At 44.4% G+C, this 19,756-nt stretch overlaps 2 protein-coding genes across 3 annotated transcripts; one reads left to right on the plus strand and one right to left on the minus strand.

Moving 5' to 3' along the window:
• Nucleotides 1–622: 622 nt before the first annotated feature.
• ido1 (indoleamine 2,3-dioxygenase 1) lies at nucleotides 623–8,506 on the minus strand. 2 transcript variants are annotated; one of them, XM_062542576.1, is made up of 11 exons: nucleotides 8,251–8,506; nucleotides 6,405–6,496; nucleotides 5,858–5,977; nucleotides 5,297–5,415; nucleotides 5,065–5,079; nucleotides 4,633–4,732; nucleotides 4,420–4,537; nucleotides 4,168–4,219; nucleotides 2,129–2,277; nucleotides 1,485–1,711; nucleotides 623–956 (listed from the first exon to the last, which is right to left on the minus strand). In XM_062542576.1, the coding sequence occupies exons 2-11, from the start codon at nucleotides 6,468–6,470 to the stop codon at nucleotides 804–806; spliced, it is 1,119 nt and encodes a 372-aa protein (XP_062398560.1). In that variant the 5' UTR covers nucleotides 6,471–6,496; nucleotides 8,251–8,506; the 3' UTR covers nucleotides 623–803. The 2 variants fall into 2 exon arrangements, with proteins under 2 accessions (XP_062398560.1, XP_062398559.1); XM_062542575.1 differs by having other exon boundaries at nucleotides 6,405–6,500.
• A 1,710-nt stretch (nucleotides 8,507–10,216) lies between these two features.
• LOC134089511 (rho-related BTB domain-containing protein 2-like) lies at nucleotides 10,217–19,163 on the plus strand. Its single transcript, XM_062543954.1, has 10 exons — nucleotides 10,217–10,376; nucleotides 13,006–13,207; nucleotides 13,944–14,047; nucleotides 14,372–14,557; nucleotides 15,135–16,177; nucleotides 17,003–17,121; nucleotides 17,297–17,447; nucleotides 18,009–18,097; nucleotides 18,312–18,417; nucleotides 18,925–19,163. The coding sequence occupies exons 1-10, from the start codon at nucleotides 10,309–10,311 to the stop codon at nucleotides 19,134–19,136; spliced, it is 2,280 nt and encodes a 759-aa protein (XP_062399938.1). The 5' UTR covers nucleotides 10,217–10,308; the 3' UTR covers nucleotides 19,137–19,163.
• The last annotated feature ends 593 nt before the right edge of the window (nucleotides 19,164–19,756 follow it).

The following is a 19,756-nucleotide window of genomic DNA, read 5'->3' on the forward strand; positions in this document are numbered from 1 at the left end:
TACAACATCCCGGAAACAACGTGCAGCTGATATTGTAAACATCAGATACAGTTTATTGAACAGTTCCATAGCTCAATTAATTTCCTTGCTTTTATTCACCCAGTGAACTGCTACTGTATATACCACAATACTTATACTGTATGTTATGTTAATGTAAGTACTTCTATATAAGTAATTGTCTGCGTCAAATATTAATCACCTGCAAGCTTTCATTAGTTTAATGTGTGGTTAAAAGAGTAATCTAACACTGTTGTATAATGTAACAAAGCCTGGTTGAAGAACAATGTACTGTAAATAGAACGGAATGTACCTGTTTCCTAAAACATAATGCCTGTTGTGTCAGAAAAAATCTAACACTTTTGCCACATAACATAAACCACTGAATTCTACATCACATAAAGATAAAAAAAAACATCTATGAAAGCAAGTACGCAGGAACAAACTATTAACATTGCTAACTCTAGTACCAGTAATGATTGTAACAATCCTATTACAGTATATAGTATTAATATATATTTAGATAGATAGATAGATAGATAGATAGATTGATAGATTGATAGATAGATAGATAGATAATAGATAGACTGGTATTGTAGCTGCTATTAACTACTAGTGCAATTAACGACGAGGCACAAAATGCAGTATGCCGTATGGAATCTTGTTGTTAGCATCAGGCTAGTATGTCATGCCTGACTATGGACCACTGATTCCAGATCACAGACACAGCTTAGAGGCTTGCTTGCTGTCCTCCACTGCGGTCTTCTGTGTGGCTCCAGCTGCCGTGTGGCTATGCTGTGCCACCTCTAGCTGGTAGAGCTGGCCCGCGTCTGGTCCCGGATGGTCTTGAGGAAGCTCATAATGCCCGAGCCGCCCGTGCCCCTTTCCTCCAGGGCGGCGGGCGCCTGGGTGATGGTGCGGTGCTCCTGCTCAGAACCGTCCCCCCGCAAACGCAGCTCCTGACGCACAAAAGGAACATTATAGACGTTTGTGTTATTGTAACTGGACGCTTTGGTGATATACACACAATTAGATTCAAAAAGGACAACTATTTTTTTAAAAAATCATTATGTTGTTATAAAAATATCTGTCGAAACACTTGCACTTAATGGCTTTCCATTTATGATCCTATGTACTAATAACTTTTGTACGACCTCAAAAAAAAAAAAACTTGTTCAATTCATTCAGTTGTGATATGAAAGATCTGAAACATAAAAACATCAGGATCAAAAAATGCCATACAATCAGGCACAGGGCATGCAGGCTACATTAAAGGTGCATCACGATCCCAACCGTGGCGCGACTGGCTGGGGCACCTGCACCACACGCCGGCGACTCGGGTTCGATTCCTGCCCCGTGGTCCTTTCCGGATCCCACCCTAACTCTCTCTCCCACTCACTTCCTGTCTTTCTTCTCTACTGTCCTGTCCAATCAAAGGCATAAAAATGGCCAAAAAAATAATATTTAAAAAAAAAGGGGCATCCCACCTTGGCACGGGCAGCGGGTACAGTGATGAAACGTGACACCACGTTGATGTGGTAGCTCCTTAGCGCCACAAGCCGGGCCACGCAGTGCTCGTAAGCAGCGGTCAGAGGCTCCGTGGCCCGCTCCAGCACAAAGTCCCGCAGGGAGGGCCGGGACAGGGAGATGTCCTGGATGAAGCGCGCGTGGGCTGGGGGCATGTAGTGGGACCTCATGCGTTTCAGAAAGGCACCTGCATGGAAGACGAGCAGACCCGGTTAGATACATATTTGCAATACTGTATACACAAACTCACACACTTATACATGTACACAAGCACACATACACTCATGCATACACACACACACACACACACACACACACACACACACATACTCTGTGAAGCCAAACAGAAACACAGACCGCATAGGCTACATATATTAATGCAAGTAAATGTCGGCGTTAGACAATAATGCTTATTCGTAAAATCATAAAGTGAAAGCTGTCTTTGTGGAGAACATGATGCCCGTGAGTGCCTGTGTGTGTGTGTGCGTGCGTGCGTGCGTGCCTGCGTGCCTGCGTGCGTGCGTGCGTGCGTGCGTGCGTGCGTGCGTGCGTGTGTGTGTGTGTGTGCACATGTGTGTGTGTGTGTGTGTTCCATCTCCCTCACCGCTGCTGGTCTCGTGCTTGACCCCGAGCAGCTCGTCCAGACAGTGCAGCAGACTGCTCTGGGCAGCGCTGCCTCCCGAGTACTCCATGGGCTCCACCTGCACGCTCTCGTACACCAGCCCGTCTGGCATCGACGGGTTATCTTTCCACCTGCAGGGCACACACAGGACAGGAGCTCACAGCACAGGTGCAGCTCATACACATTTACCTGTTTTCATTTAGCATACAGGAGCTCACAGCACAGGTGCAGCTCATACACATTTACCTGTTTTCATTTAGCATACAGGAGCTCACAGCACAGATGCAGCACATACACATTTACCTGTTTTCATTTAGCATACAGGAGCTCACAGCACAGATGCAGCACATACACATTTATATGTTTTCATTTAGCAGACATTTTCATCCAGAGCGACTCATACAGTACATGTCACTTATATTACAGGAGCCATTGTCTCGGGAGCAACTTGGGGTTAATTGCTCAAGGGCACAATGGTAGAAGTTGGGAATTGTATCCACATCTTTTCTGGTTATTGAATGCTAGCCCAGCTCCTTAACCACTACGCTACCACTGCCCTGTTTATTACGCATACTAAATAACTACACAGCGCTACATTATGGTCCCATGGCTTGAGGGCCAGGAGCTCTTTTTTTATTATTATAATTCTAGCCATAGATAATCATGTAGTTGACTTTTTAGTGCAGCTAATTTGATAGAAAGGCAGTTAGCTGACATACTATGGAAAATCACTCGTTAGGGCTTATCCACATGGTATGGGTATCTGGGATGGCTACCAATGCAAAAACAGTAATTTGTTTATGGGTTGTTCCAGACTGGAAATGTGTTTAAGTGAGCCGTTCAGAGTGTGGGCAAAGTGATGTCAAGTCTGGTAAGCTTATTCATGAACACCACCTCGATTTGACCTATCTGGACCAAACCTCCACACACTCACGATCAAAGAATGAAAGAGTGCGACTTGCTTTTAGCGGTGAGCTCCCGTTTTAACATTGACACCACACATTTCAAAAAGCAGATTCTACCATTCAGCAATAGACACAAAAAATACCACCAACAGTATTGTCTGGCAATTCAGTATCTATCTATTAGTTTGGGGGTCTTAACATCGTAAGTTCTGAGGGGTCAGTTGGGCACTATAGCGGTGAGCACACATAGGAGCCCTCATGGGGAACACACATACTGTGGGAGCCCTCATGGGGAACACACATACTGTAGGAGCCCTCATGGGGAACACACATACTGTAGGAGCCCTCATGTGGAACACACATAGGAGCCCTCATGGGGAACACACATAGGAGACCTCTTGGGGAACACACATACTGTAGGAGCCCTCATGGGGAACACACATACTGTAAGATCCCTCATGGGGAACACACATAGGAGCCCTCATGGGGAACACACATACTGTAGGAGCCCTCATGGGGAACACACATACTGCAGGAGCCCTCATGGGGAACACACATAGGAGCCCTCATGGGGAACACACATACTGTAGGAGCCCTCATGGGGAACACACATAGGAGCCCTCATGGGGCCTTCACACTGTAAGTGCTAAAAGGAGCTGTGAGACCTGTGGTGAGCTCACACTAGAAGCACCAGAGGCCTTTTGGTCAGCTTGCGCTGTACGCACTCTCAGGGCCCTGATATTCGATGGCCTTCGGCCTGTGGCTGGGAGGCCCTGGGGCAGTGGCTCCACTGACCCAGTGCATAATGCGGCCTTGCACATGATACGTGATATGACAATGTTGTTCTGATGTTGTAAGTCGCTTTGGATAAAACTGTTTGATGAATGCCAAAAGCATTGGCATAAGCATGTGTATAAGCACTGTCGTAACCATCCATAACCAAAACAGACAATACTCTGCGGTGCAACCTGGACTATGACAGCATCATCTAGAAAGGATTGTTCAGGGAGAACATCTAATGGTGCAGAGGGAGTTCTGTTGTCAATGCTTCATATGAGAGGTAGTTCTGTTGCCATTATTTACCCTGACAGATATAGTTCTGTTGTCATTACTTACCCTGAGAGGTATATCCTCATTATGCCATAGAAAACTGAGGGTTCCACGTAAACTGAGGCACAGACACACACAACACAAACAGACCAAAGTTGATTAACTCTGAGGCTTTGATAAATACTCCGCTAGCAGTGGATACACCCTGATGTTGCTTTTACCACTTAAATTACTGAGCTTTGTCTTAAAGCAAATCAAATGCATTAATATTTTTGTTTAAATAAAAATCCATAAATCACATGTAATCATTTTACCTACCATGCATCAATTTGAGAGCCTCCTTCATGTCATCTATGGCCAAACTAATGGATTCCAAAGCCCTTGTTACTGTAGCAACATCATCTTGATGGATTCCATTGATAACTTGAGGAATTGCCTGTAATACCATGACAGCCGTGCTGAGATTAGGGAACTGTATGCTACACAACTGATGTGGTGACATTTTTGTAAACGTTCCTTAGAAACTCTCACCCTCAATCCAGGAACTGCAGCCAGCTCCACTAGCAGCGTGACCATGAAGAACCCGTGCACACTTTTTCCACCAGGGAGAGTAAAAAGCAGCTCCAGGTTCCTGCAAAATGTTGTTGTCATTCATTACAGTAAGAGTTAGAGAGCTGTATGAGAGTGAAATGTTGCAAGTAATTTCTGATTCTAATAATAATGTCTAATTATGTGTGATTTGGCTAACTCTTCCTGTTTTTTTATCAGAGGCAAATGGATGAATATAAAGTGGAAATATGTCTGATCTTAGAAACTGACACATCTACAGTATGTGTGTTACAACAAGAGAGTGATATTACTGTAAATCCTCCTTAGTAAATGTCCTCCTCTGCTGGTGGTTTTAATGTGGTACACAACACTATTGAAAAATGCCCCCAGGAACAGCTGGGAAAGTGCACTTACTCCATATTGAACTCTCTGGTGTGCCATCCATCAGTGACATGAAACAGAAAGAGAGGCTTTGGGTAAATACTTGGTGCCATTATTTTGCCACAATTTTGTACTTATTTATCTGCTTAATTCCACGAAGCAGTTACTCATATGTAAAACATTCAGTGTGGCAGCAAGAGTGAAAAAGGTGCCTGACCATGTCTCTCGCTGGATGTTTTGAAAGGGCTGAAGGAAATTCACTAACCCCTGTGGATCCGTCTTCTTCCAGTTGGCGAGCACTGCATCAGCGTGTGTCAGGATGGGAGGCAGCCCTAGTTTCTGTGATACAGACCAGTAAGGCACAGCCAGGGTGTGTGGCAGCACCTATCCAGACAAGATAACACTTTCAGCAGGAGGGGGTTGAACATTCTAACGAAAGATCGCATTCTGCAACAATGTAAGGCTCCAAAATTACACATTCCGGTAGTCTTTAGCAAATTGTCAGTAAGTCTAAGTGTTTTTGCAACCAGGGTATGCATTCTAAAAAGATAGCTTCTGGAGTTTTAGTTTTATCCAGTGACATCTCATATGACACACTGCATGTCAAGAGCGAATGCTGTCCAATGTTTTTTTTTACAGTCACTGGTTCAAGATCACACATCATGTAAAAGTTTGCAAAAAATGCTGTTTTTAATGAAATTTGAGACTTTCCAATGTGGCCAATCTTCTCAATGTCATATGTACGGTTAAATACAGTAACGTGTATAGTAACTCTTTCTCCAACGTTAACTCTATACACAACCTTGCACAAGAAGAGCTTTCTTACCCTCACTGTCTCATTCTCGCCCTCCTGCCACACGTAGCCCATCGTCATGACACTTAGAGCCAGATGAGCCAATCGCAGCTCCCGGTGGCCTTGCAGTAGCTCCGTCTCCAGGAGGGGCATCTGGGGGAAAATATGATTTGCGAGGAGGATAAACTAACACACTCTATAACATCATATTCCTAATTGATACATTTAATTCACTAACAGATGCAATGCTCTGGATGGCACCCGCCTTACATTTGATCAATAGACTACATACTAACATACAGGTCAATAACAATGCCTAGATTTTTGGAACAGTTGAGCTTACATAGAAAAAAATATCAAAAAGTCTAAAACAAAACCAGACAAAATCATCAAAAACAGTCTGAACAATCATGAAAAAGTCTGAGGAAAACCCCCCCACAGAAACTATGCACTTACTTATTTTGGACACATCTCAATGTGTAACATATTCTGTATCTATTGCTTAAAATACATTGGCATTTAATGTTAATGTTTTCCACACAACTGTACATCAGATAAAATATAGATACTATTCGTTTACCTGCTGAATGCAAGCGCGTAGTGAATGGGAAGCGATGAGCTCTGGCACTTCCCTGGCTATTTCCATCCATGGTTGATAGTATGGTGGCAGATCTTCCTTAGGAAAATGGTAGGTTTTCTTTTTTAGCTTTTTTGTTTGCCAGGTAATTTCAGTGTAACTGTAATTGCGTTACTGTAATTTGATTTACCTCAATCAAAAGAGCAAAACTGCAATTGTATTGATATTACACCTGAGATACCCAATTGAGTAACATGATTTATTGATGTTTTTAAAAATGGAGATATAGTGTTTTGAAGCCAAACTCTTCATATAATGATATAATATTCGTTTGGGATATTATTAGATAAATGTTGTTTCTCATTAGTTTTGACACTGACTTACAAGAAGGAGAATGGAGAGTCTCTGATATTGCAGATGCAATTTTTGTAACTGTCAGTTGAATTGGGTACCCCCTACAATTGCCACAAATAGGCCAAACTCAAACAAACCAATATGACTTTCATCTCACATGTTTTCTTTTTACTTGTTCAAACACTAGACATGTCACATATCCTGAGAGGATGGTATAAGAGAAAAGTGGGAACTGACACTTTTAAGTTGTTTACATCATGTCATACTATTGCAACAAAAAGAAAATTTGGGTTTGAATTTCATGCTGCCCTGCCAAATAAAACCATGTTTGTTTTTATGGAAAAAATAATGCTATTTAGGCCAAGCTTATGGTTAAAAGCATATAGCTTTCAAATAAGACAACTTGCCATCTCAAATGTCTTCACATCTACTTTCCCTTGGGACTTGAAAACATGAATTTTGCATTTGAGAAAAACAAATTAGTATTTAGAGACATTAGTGGTGGGTGCTGTTGAGGACAATAATTGCAATGTGATATAAACACTCTGCTCATGATAGTACCATCACTGTGTAGATTGTCAGTTAATTAAGAGTGTCTCAGGGTGTCTATCCATACGTGAAAAGGCATACCTCAGCAACGAAAGTCATAAGACATGGGAGACTGTTTGGACAAAAATGACTGACTGTTTGAACTGACTAACCCATAACATATCAATAAACATAAGACCTTTGAAACGCTGTCAAAAATTCCAGAGATGGAGCCTGAAAAACTAAGATCAATGGAGGGAAAAGTCAAGAGGAAAAGGAAGAAATAAAAACATATTTTTTTAAAATATAGATGTTAATATTTGTCAGGCAAAGGAGGAGCATATTCACTGAACTTCCTTAAGTGTTTAAAAATGACTCATATATCTGCCCATAAATTACTGCAGAACAAATTTACAAACAATTTGTTGAACATTTCTCAGCCGACTACTCAGCTGTCTAAGCTGGGCAATCAAGACCAAATTGCACAAGCAGCTGAAGGCAGATGCAAGTCAATGAATTCCCATTGATTTCTGACCAGTGTCCCAGACTAAATGTGAACATGCATTTTCAGGGAGTGAGGGACAAAGTTTTATATTAACTGCAAAAGCTCATCATTTTGCTGCAGCAGTGGATAAAGGTCACTGTCAAAACACATAAAAAACATGCCAAAAAATAGGGGAAAAAAGGGAAAAAAAAGCCTTTTCACCATATTCAAGTAAAAGGTACTAAAGCAGTTGTACATTTCTGCAAACCACTCAATAACAGTATTTGTTTTAAAAAATTGCTTTGGAAACTGACTACACTTTTCTTAAAACTGAGTAAATGTCCAGACAGATTTAGATTACATCATAGTTAATCATCATTGTTTGTAACTTTGTTATGTACCATATCACCAAATGCCCCGATGGTCAGATCGAATTACCGAACTTGAGCACATAATCCAGTCTTTACACATGCCTTTACCTACCAGAGGTTCCGGCAGCACAAATCCAAACTCGTCTGAGACATGGTACTGCTCAAGAGACAAAGGCTGCAATAGATCTGCATTGTCTGCATCCGTGCCTTCAGACAGGTCCATATTCCCGTTGCACAGGGTGACCATCAGGTTTGTAAAGTGGAAAAACTCAATGAAGACCACAAACAGTAGTTGAACGAAAAACTCTGTAGAACTGTAGTCTAATGTAGCTAGCGTTCAGTGCAACACAGAACAAAGCTGCGTTACAGCAAGAGTCAACCTTTAGTCACAGGTGCATTGCACAATGGGTCTCAACCATGTGGGGGTCACGTTATCACAATTGACCCAGATACCTTAAGAATTGATTTGCTATGAACTTCAAGGTAGAGAGTTCTCAGACCTTCAATAAGCACTGCAGGTGTGAAGTGACATAATAGGTTCGGACCATGGTCATTTTTTTGTAATCATTATTATTATTCAAAACATTACACAACTCAATGAAAAATAATTTTCCATCACAAGAACATCTCCTTGTAATGTTGTAATTAAGTCTCTTTTTTAATCTATTTTTAGATTTTCCCTTTTACTATTTTTACATGCCCCCTCTTTTGTTACTTCATCTGCTGTTCTCCGATCATGCAATGCATGTTGTCTTGTGCATGACATGCGCTATACAAATAAAACTGACTTGCCTTGCCTTGTCGACTGAGTGTCTGCTTGCTATACTGAATATGTGATGTGAGAGAGCTGAGACAGGGCCATCTATACAGCAATTCCCCCCCAAGAATAAATATTGTCAGAAATAACTGACAGCCGTTCAAATTCCAGACCCATATGGGGAGGACCTCTTTAACCGGCAGCACATTACAGTACATTCTCTAACATAAAATGCAACATCCATGATGATGTGACATCGCTCATGAATATGAGAACTATTAAGTGCTGTTGCATAATAAGAAGAAATTATTATAATTATCAAATTACAATAACAGGAAACCCACCCTGCATGATGCTTGTGACGTGACCTGGCCACAGTATCAGAGATTACAAATGGCATAACGTAATGAGTGGGTCCATGGAAATGCTCTCCCCGACAAGGTGTCCTTGGAGCCAAAACGTTTGAAAATCCCTGATAGTGTTCCTAGTCCTATCTATAAAATATAAGATTAATAAGATTCATATAATTCTGTCCCAAAATACTGTACTATTAGTTAGTTCTCATGTCACACACCACTTGTGCCTCAGGTGAAAGGCAACTTTAGGAAACATATTTATCTATTCATGCGGGTCAAGCAAGCAGGACAATTTTCTGTCATTCAAACTTGATCCATGGAGGCCACACTTTTCAGATACAATATATCCACATAACACTGCACATGTAGGTCATTCAGTGTTATCTAATTTTTCATTGCAAAAGGAGGACATTATCTGACCTGCAAGAGATCCCTGCAGGAGACATGACATTTGAAACCAAACATCTGGCAGCAGGGATAAACAACTCATGTGTTTTTGTCCTTTTTCAAAAACATATGGCCTTAGGCTATTCCTCTGAAGAATGAGCTCAATGATCTGAATGTCTCAGAATCAAGATGATCATTCAGCCTAAGTGCTTGTTCATTTCCATTGTTGAAAAACGCAGCATGATGGTAGATTGACACGGAAAAAGACACATGTGCCTATCACCTAGTAGGCTAAATCGTATCCTGAGGCATGGGAGGCATGCGAGTATGTACTGTATGTCTAACAGGAGTTTGCATAGCACAGTGATGGACGCGTCTCTGACAGTTTGCAATGAATGGGAAGGTTGCCGTGTGTGACTTGCACTGCACACGGTAGCCGAGGTAGCAGTGTCGCTGTTGTCGAGGTGTTTTGGCCAGGATTGGCTATGAATGAGACGGCGGGGTCCCAGATGCCTCAGCCGTCTGCAATTTCTCGGCGTATTTAGTGTCGGTGATCTGAAGAAAACAGCTCACATAAGGAGGCGGTAACAGAAAGCTTTAGGCATAGGCGTCCTGATACTGTTTACGAAAATGAAGTGTACAGGTTTTCCTATGTGGCGAGCTACATCCAATGGAGATTCATCCCTCTTTTCGTCTCTTAACATCGGCAGACCCGATGCTTCACTTCCCTTTGATGCGGTAAGATGAGAGAGCATTTAACTTCACCGAAGATGAAATGTAGACTATGGGCCTAATCTTATTGCTGCTGTGAAAGTAACCTACATTTTGCGTTAAGGTATAATAATAAGTGGTTATTCAATGAGACAGTCGGTGTTACATAACGGCTACAGTATTGCAGTAGAGATGAATGAACTGTGCAGCCAAAGCTCCACCAAAGCTCCATACGAGTCTTGTTTTGAACGGTGACTTTAAACTTTAACCGGGAATCGAAGGGTTGTGGCATTTCAGCCTTCACCCTAAAGTCACATCTGTCTACAAAATCGGCTGGCCATTCCTGTGTTTACTGTAGCCTGCTCAGTAGCTTCAGGCTACTTGTGAGGTGCAATGTAACGTTTACGCTGCTACTGATCATGAAACCATATGGCCTCACAACATACATAATACAATCGAAGACTTCTGGTCATTATTGAATTTCTGTGAGTGGGCTAGATTGCATCACCCCAATAGCGGTTTTGTCAAGTCCCTTTGAACTGCAGCAGACGAGTGTGAAAAGTGCTTTCGTCAGACCCTGCTGATTGATGACGGGGCCGTCTTGCTGAGTCCAGTCCGATTTAGACCTTGGCTTGATATTACAGAACATTATGGCCATACCTGAACTGCAACTTAAAATGCCCTTTGGGCTAATGTTCATCTGCACTGTAAACCACTGGCGAATTAATGATATCAGTTTCTAATGCTCTCGCGGTGGTGCATTGGTGCATCCAATAATAGAAGCACCTTGGGCCCAGACCCCATAAATAACCTGCAACCGAAACGTGACGCGGCATGGACAGAAACTTCTGTGTCATTCTCCGCGTCACTGAAGAAAGTCTGAAAGAGCCTGACGGAATCCACTGAAGTGAATCGTAGCATGGGAAGGACTAAGGCGCGTCTATGGGATATATTGACGTATTTTTATGAATGAGGTTCGGCTGCATTGATGGAGTTGTTTGGGTTTTGTCCCATGGTTTTGTCTAATCCTAGTGCTCTTTCCAGCATCTTGAGATCTAGTGCTTAAACATAGCCTAAGCTGGTCTTGTAGCCTAATTTATGGGGGGCAAATAAATTCAGTCTCAATAAATTCCCACCACTTTGTTGACATTTTGCGCGCAGCACATGTCTGGGCTGTAGCATACAACCAGTGCCAAACTCCAAAACTATAACATAGGCTATCGAGGGTTTGCATTTAAAAAAAAAAATAAAAAAAAACTAAGGTGGCATATTCAGTAAAGCTTCGGCAGCATGGGTTGTCTGTAAGAATCAAGTAATTGCTGTTTCCTTGGAAACTACCTCTGCTTGGTGACTTCCATTTTCCAACATTTTCGAACATTTTCGAGGCGTGTGGTGAGTTACGTGTTTGTTTGTCTTTCCCCTGGATAGAACAAATATTTCCATTTGAAGTGAGTGGTCCTTTGCCAACGTACTGTATCAGGTTATACCCGACGCGTCCACGGTTAATGGCTATAGTGAGCTGCTAAAGTCGGAGGCGTAATTACGAGGAATGGTTGACATTTGTGATTAGAGTTTATGCCCAATGTACCCTATGCATATTGACGTTATTCTTCTACCACACTTGAATCTTCTTAAATCTTACAAACAACGAATAGCCATACCACCCCAAACTCGCCCTCCATAATGTTGGCTAATGAAGCCATTTGTAGTGTTTATGGACAACTGTTAGCAGGTGGCATACCTAGAGATAACATTTAGTTTCCTACTATAAAGTGAATATATTTTACAGTGCATTTTACGAGTTGACACGGCGCAAAAACACTGAACCCTCGACAGTGTTAGTTGACATGAAGATATATTTCACAAGCAGTACGTGTCTTGATTATTTGCATTCCTCCCTGAAGTTGCTTAATTTTATAGGACACTTCACTCTTTGGAATTACTACCCAATGAGCGGATGTTGCTGGGCAGATGTGAATTTATGTAGCCCATGACACAGAATATTAGCGGCTATCGTGTCTTTAATCGATCTCCAACCATTCCGTTTCCTTGTGCCTTCGAGTAATTAATGATACATTTAAGCATTAGCAAGATGACTGTGCAGAGTGGAGGCATTTTGGAAATAGAACAGTGCATTATTTGGAGACGTACAGCACTGAAGTACATGTTTTAGTCGTCCCTCGATGTCTCCTGGAATAAGAAGGGTTTTTTTGTCATTTATTTCGGGAGATGTATCACTCACTCTCCTGTAAATGGGGTCTCCTCTCTCCAAAGTGCCTGTGATTCCCTCTTGGTTAATCTTAATGGGAGCAAACAGACAGAACCAGTCCACTCTATCGGAAGTAGAGCAGACTAACTGCATTTGGCCGCGCTGATATATTACTGCTGAGCGCCACAGACAGCTGCTTTGTAGAGAGGAGTCAAATCAATGACAATTTCTCACAAAAAGGGAAAAAAAGTCTACTTTGTATGACAAGATATGTGTAGGTCAGTATATCAAACATTTTTATTGTTTTCTGACATCATTCAGGCAAAATGTAGTGGAGAGTGTACAGCCATATTGCACAGCTGTGGAATGACTTCACTGACTTGCCAAGTGCTTTGGAGTGTGTAGAGATAAACTTATCTCTTCTCTCCTCCTCTCCACCCTTACCAGGCCCCAGTTGATGGATTCTGACATGGACTATGAGAGACCAAACGTTGAAACTATCAAGTGTGTGGTGGTCGGGGACAACGCTGTGGGGAAGACACGCCTCATCTGTGCCCGTGCCTGCAATGCCACCCTCACCCAGTATCAGCTCCTTGCCACCCATGTGCCCACAGTATGGGCCATAGACCAGTACAGAGTATGCCAAGAGGTGAGTGGTTCATAGTGTAATTACTGTGGCAACCCAGTAAATGCAGTTTATTTGGGTAATTTTACGTCTCTGTATAATCATTTGGTGGTTCCATCAGTTTGTTTCTAGACTAAAGTCATGTAAGAAAAGTTGGCTATTAGTAGGCCACTAGCCACTTCATTGTTTGTTGTTGTATGCTATAGTCAAAATTAGCCTTTGCATAAAGAATGGGAGCTTTAGGCCAGCAATGTTTCATGAGTGTATCACTAGAGTGCAGTGCACCGCAGGTTTGTAGGAAATTATACGATCTAGTTCTAAAATACAACCCAGAACCAAACATTGCATCTAACTGCTAGACACCACCATATTGTCACTGTCAAATTTAGATCAGCAATAAAATCTTCTGTAATCTTGTAGCTTCTTAAACTTGAATATTGTCCATTTACCTACTCATCTGTGACAGTACTGTAAAACATATATGTACATAGTGTGTGAACAAAACAAAGGCTTTGTGGACATCATCTTGGACTTTTAGGAAATACTGATCAAATTAATTGTGTAAATAATCAGTCATCATCTATGAAAATAGTCCTTACTGTAGTTGCAGCCCTTGTGTACCGCATGAAAAATAATCATTGGTTGCAGTCCGTCCTGGGGTGCAGCATATAGGGCCTGGCAGGACATCTCTATCAATGGGTGTGCTGTGCAGTGGTTGGGTATATATCCATGCATGTGATAGGTGTGTTTGTCCAATCAGGTTTTGGAACGTTCTAGGGATGTGGTGGATGACGTGAGTGTGTCCTTGCGCCTGTGGGACACTTTCGGGGATCATCACAAAGACCGGCGCTTTGCCTATGGCAGGTGTGTGCTCAGCTTCGTACTGTATTTTACCTTTTCCCTACCTGTGCAGTGAGATGTTTTTCAAAACAATGTTATCAATGTACAGTAAAAGGAGGTTATATATTTGAGCGGTATGTGTGGGTGCTCCTTTGAGAATGAACCCACTGACTTGGCATTTTTATTGTGCTAAATCGATCGGTAGGGATATGCAGCACAATGCTGGTTTTGCACACAGAATCTTAACTTTCATCACATTTTGAGCAGTTAACTGTACAACGATATTTATTCATCTAGCTGACGCTGCTCACCCCCTCACCCCACCCCACCCCACCCCATTCCCAACAGGTCTGATGTGGTTGTACTGTGCTTCTCAATTGCCAACCCCAACTCGCTGCACCATGTCAAAACCATGTGGTACCCCGAAATCAAGCACTTCTGCCCCCGAGCACCCGTCATCCTGGTGGGCTGTCAGCTTGACCTGCGCTACGCCGACCTGGAGGCAGTGAACCGAGCACGACGTCCGCTGGCAAGGTCGGTGGGGATGGCCATCACCCTGACAGCCTGCTGTCAAAACATAAACAGCACTCGAAAGTTGAAAATCAGATGTGTTTTAGTTATAAAGGCTATATACTAGCAGATGCAGAGAAGAGAAATCCTCTTGTTTTGCTTGCACTCTCTCGGAGAGAAATAATCAAGCAATAAAGTACTTTTCAGCAGACTGAAGGCAAAGCTGTTGGATTTATATCATGGTTGTCTCTTATGGAAAACACAGAGTCTTTCATTAGCATGTTTTGACCTAGTAGTTTATTACTTCTTGGCAGACATCTCAATTGCATTAGCCACTTACACGCTGAGGAAAAAAGTGCTTAAAAGGTAATAAATCTTAAGAGTTGTACAGACAAACACATGCACTTCTCACCCCTCAGTTCTTAAAATAGTTCTGTTTTACAGCGCTACTTTTGCAATCTCTTTAGAGGAGATACTGTTTACTGACTGCCAAACCTTTGTGTCTTGTCTTGTGTCAGTGGCGCTCTTTCTTAATGTATGAATATTTAACCGTCCTTTCTTTCAGACCGATTAAATCCCACGAAACCGTCCTTTCTTTCAGACCGATTAAATCCCACGAAATTCAGCCGCCGGAGAGGGGCCGCGAGGTGGCCAAGGAGATCGGGGTGCCGTACTACGAGACGAGCGTGGTGGCTCAGTTCGGGGTGAAGGATGTGTTCGACAACGCCATTCGCGCCGCCCTCATCTCGCGGCGGCACCTGCAGTTCTGGAAGTCGCACCTGCGCAACGTGCAGCGTCCGCTCCTGCAGGCTCCCTTCCTGCCGCCCAAGCCCCCGCCGCCCATCATCACCATCCCCGCGCCGCCCTCCTCCATCGAGGAGCACCCCGTGCGGCTGCTGGAGGACCCGCTGTGCGCCGACGTCATCCTGGTGCTCCAGGAGCGCGAGCGCATCTTCGCCCACCGTATCTACCTGGCCACCGCCTCCTCCAAGTTCTACGACCTCTTCCTGATGGACGTGGTGCGGGCCACGGCGGCGGCCAACGAGGAGGACCCCTCCTCCTCCGAGCAGCAGCAGCAGCAGCAGCAGTCCCGTCGCCCGGCGCTCCACTCGCGGCCTCCGTCCACGCGGCCCCCCGCCGGCCTGTCGGGCCGCGAGCTGCTGATGCGCGCGGCCAGCTTCGACGTGTGCGAGAGCGCGGTGGTGGAGGGCGACCGCGCCAACCTGCGCGCCTGCACCAGCGACGGCACCCTGCGGCGCGGCGAGGCCGAGGAGGAGCGCCTGGCCCGCGGGCGCCTCCTCTCCTCCTGGAGCCGGGCCTTCCTGAGCATCCAGGAGGAGCTGGTGGACGACCCGGTCACCTACAACGCCCGGCCCATGACGGTGGTGCACATGGACCCGTCCATGCAGCCGGGGCCGTTCCGCGCCGTCCTGCGCTACTTGTACACGGGCCAGCTGGACGAGCGCGAGCGCGAGCTCATGCACATCGCGCACATCGCCGAGCTGCTGGAGGTGTTCGACCTGCGCATGATGGTGGCCAACATCCTCAACAACGAGGCCTTCATGAACCAGGAGATCACCAAAGCCTTCCACGTGCGGCGCACCAACAGGGTCAAGGAGTGCCTGGCCAAGGGCACCTTCTCGGGTGAGTGGCGCGCGTTATAGCTCGGTCTCGCGTCGCGTCGCGTTCCACTCCGCTGCGCTACAACCTTTGTTCTCCCCGCGCCGCTCAGCTGACGCAGCAAATATCGCCCGTCTCAGACGACCCAGGTGCACGGCTACGTTTCAGCGCTTCAATTATGCAAGCGTTGTCTGTTAAGGTTATGCAATGATAGGTCACCTGGGCAGAGAGAGAGAGAGAGAGAGAGAGAGAAAGTCAGTGAGAGAGAGAAAGAGAGGGAGAGAGAGAGAGAGAGAGAGAGAGTCATTGGACTGTCCAGATGTGTGGCGTGAACGTGCATATTGCTTTTTAAAGGAGGCATGTGTGATGTGTCTCTGAGCGGTCTGACAGGGAATGCAATGATAGGTCACCTGGGTAGAGAGAGAGAGAGAGAGAGAGAAAGTCAGTGAGAGAGAGAGAGAGGGGGAGAGAGAGAGAGAGAGAGTCGTTGGACTGTCCAGATGTGTGGAGTGAAGTGAACATGCATATTGCTTTTTAAAGGAGGCATGTGTGAAGTGTCTCTGAGCGGTCTGACAGGGAATGCAATGATAGGTAGAGAGAGAGAGCAAGTCAGTGAGAGAGAGAGAGAGAGAGAGAGAGAGAGAGAGTCGTTGGACTGTCCAGATGTGTGGCGTGAAGTGAACGTGCATATTGCTTTTTAAAGGAGGCATGTGTGAAGTGTCTCTGAGCGGCCTGACAGTGTTTCTACTGCAGCGAGCGCCTGCTGCAGCAGAGTGAGCTACAGTATCATGCAGTGATTGCATAAGCACCACCGAGTCCGCTGAGAGGACGTGTGTTTGTGCACTTCAGATGTGGCGTTCAAGCTGGATGATGGGACCATCATGGCCCACAAGCCCCTGCTGATCTCCAGCTGTGACTGGATGGCTGCGATGTTTGGAGGGCCTTTTGTGGAGAGTTGCACTAAAGAGGTAAAAAAAAAAAGCTCCTCAATTTTCAACAGCGCTGTCCTCGATTTGTGTTTCTGCAATGTGCCTTCGTCATGCATATGAATTTCATTTATGCTCGAACTCTTCCTCCTGTGTGTGTGTGTGTGTGTGTGTGTGTGTGTATTTTTCTGTGTGTGCGTTTGTGCGTGTCTTGCAGGTATTATTTCCCAACACCACCACCAGTTGTATGCGGGCTGTGCTGGAGTACCTGTACACTGGGGTCTTCTGCTCCCGCTCAGACCTAGACTCCATGGAGCTCATAGTTCTCGCCAACCGCCTTTGCCTGCCACACCTGGTTGCCCTTACAGGTAGGCCGACATCCCTCAAACATACCAACAGCCATGCCCATTCAATCCCCTACAGTACGTGTGCACAGGGTTAGGGTCCTCATGAACTGGCTTGGGCAGAGAGAGCAGGCTCCGTGTGACAGTTTCTCATCGCACTGTGTGCTTGTGTCAGATGAAATGGTGCACTCAACGAGGTTTTATTTTAGAGGAATTACTATTCTCAGAATAACGGGCCGTCTCGTCTTTCTTTCTCAGCATCGGCTCAAGGACGTTGGCTGTCTGATTTGCAATGTCTAGCCAGTGTAACATCCTGTTATGCTCTCCATCCCCTCAGCTCTCCCTTGTGTCCTTTCTGTTATCCTATACAGCTGATTTTGTTTCAGCTTTTTGTATACAGGGGAAGTAAGCATGCTATATTTGCAACAGAGCACCTTTTGACATTGTATGACTGGATTCTGTACATATATTTGTAAAGACTATTTTTAAAAAATTGCATTTTGCGCCACACATTTTTGAGGTAGGTTTTCATTCACTCACTGCTAAAACTAGGGTTGGTCATTCATTTTTGTCGGGTCCTGACAGAGCTTTACACCGTGACCATACTGAGGGAGGCTGCCATGATGGGAGTTGACATAGATGGAGATGTACTGTTGAATTTGGAGGTGGCTCAGGTAAGAGCTGTGAAAGTGTGTAGGGCCAGCTTATTAGATTGTTTTAGGTCTACACATAAGTTATAACAAAGTGCATTTAAAAAAAATAAATAATTGTAGTGGTTATCTACATCGTTTCGGTGCAAAAAGGGAGTTAGTGCCAATCGAGCTGTGGACCTGAGGTTGTAATTGTTTTTGTTGTGAAGCGAGTCTCACATGGTGCCCTCCATTGCAGTTCCATGGTGCTCATCAGCTGACGAGCTGGTGCCTCCATCACATCTGCACCAACTACAACAGCGTTTGCCGCAAGTTTCCCCGTGACATGAGAGCCAGGTCTGCAGGTAGGAGATGGTGTAATGCCAGAGCTACTGTACAGTATGAACCTACTGGACCTTATAACTTTATTCTATGAACAACAGCTCTGTTGTGGGATGAGGTATTGAATATTGTTCAGAGAAATTGACAATAGAATTATGTTCTCTGCTGAAGGGTGTTCTAAGCGATGTCAAATGTTTTTTAGGCGAAAATATTTTTTGTCACACACAGCAAATGTCTCCTCACTATCTGCTAGCGGCCTGTCCTCTGAACACGCTGTAAAAAGGAAAACAAACTTGTGCAACCTGCACCACGAAACATAGCAGACAATGTTCCAACCAGTAACTGACGAGATTAAGCACGTTTAGGAGATTCGGGACAACATTGCTTATAGCACCTTTAACTAATCTACATACTCCTCTACTTACTCCATTGTCTCTGCTGTAAAAATAAAGACAACTTTTGAAATAAAAGATTTATTTCCAATTCATATATTTGGCATAATGATGAGCCTATTTGTGTGTGCCTTACAGAGAACCAGGAGTACTTTGAGAAGCAGCGCTGGCCTCCGGTGTGGTACCTGAAAGAGGATGACCACTACCAGCGTGCTCGGAAGGAGCGCGAGAAAGAGGACTACCTCTACCAGAAGCGGCAGTGCAAGCGCAAGTGGCTTTTCTGGAACCTTCCGTCGTCACCGTCGTCCAGCTCGCCGTCGTCCTCAGGCTCGTCCTCAGCGGTCATCTGAGAGGCTCTCAGGGTGACGCCCGTGTCTTCTTCAGGGGATTTCAGAGGCAATTATGTTTTCTTTCTGGTTTCAGGAGTATTAGCATTATCTCCATCTCCCTCTATTAAGGTATTTGTTTGCTCTCCCAGTAGGAGAGAGGAGGAGGAGAAAAGGAGCCACAAAAAAAAGAAATTTTGTCCTTTTTTGTCCCTTTTTTCCCCCTCACGCCAGGGTGGCTGGTGCCATTGTGTGTACAGTCATTAGAAATCAATTCCATTGCACACTGTTTTATTACAGAGGCCAAACTGACAGCTAGATACACTGCATAACAGTGCAGAGTCCTCCCAAGTGTGGCTACTGCTAGATGAGGAGAGAGCTGGTCCATCTCTCCTGATGAAATTAAAACAGAACTGGTTTTTATTGGCCTGGTGGTTATAACTGAAATCTTGCCAGGTGCTAATCAGCTGCTATGGACAACTTGAGAAGAGAACCAAACAACCAGCAATCTCAAACAACAAGAACAACAACCACAACAACAACAACAACAACAACAACCACAGCATATGATCTCAGTGATGAAACATCTATCAAGCTTATCACTCAAACTTTCACATCCTCTTAACCTCAGTACCGGAATTTAT

Source organism: Sardina pilchardus, chromosome 8 (genome assembly GCF_963854185.1).
Source record: "Sardina pilchardus chromosome 8, fSarPil1.1, whole genome shotgun sequence".
Lineage (NCBI taxonomy): Eukaryota > Metazoa > Chordata > Actinopteri > Clupeiformes > Clupeidae > Sardina > Sardina pilchardus.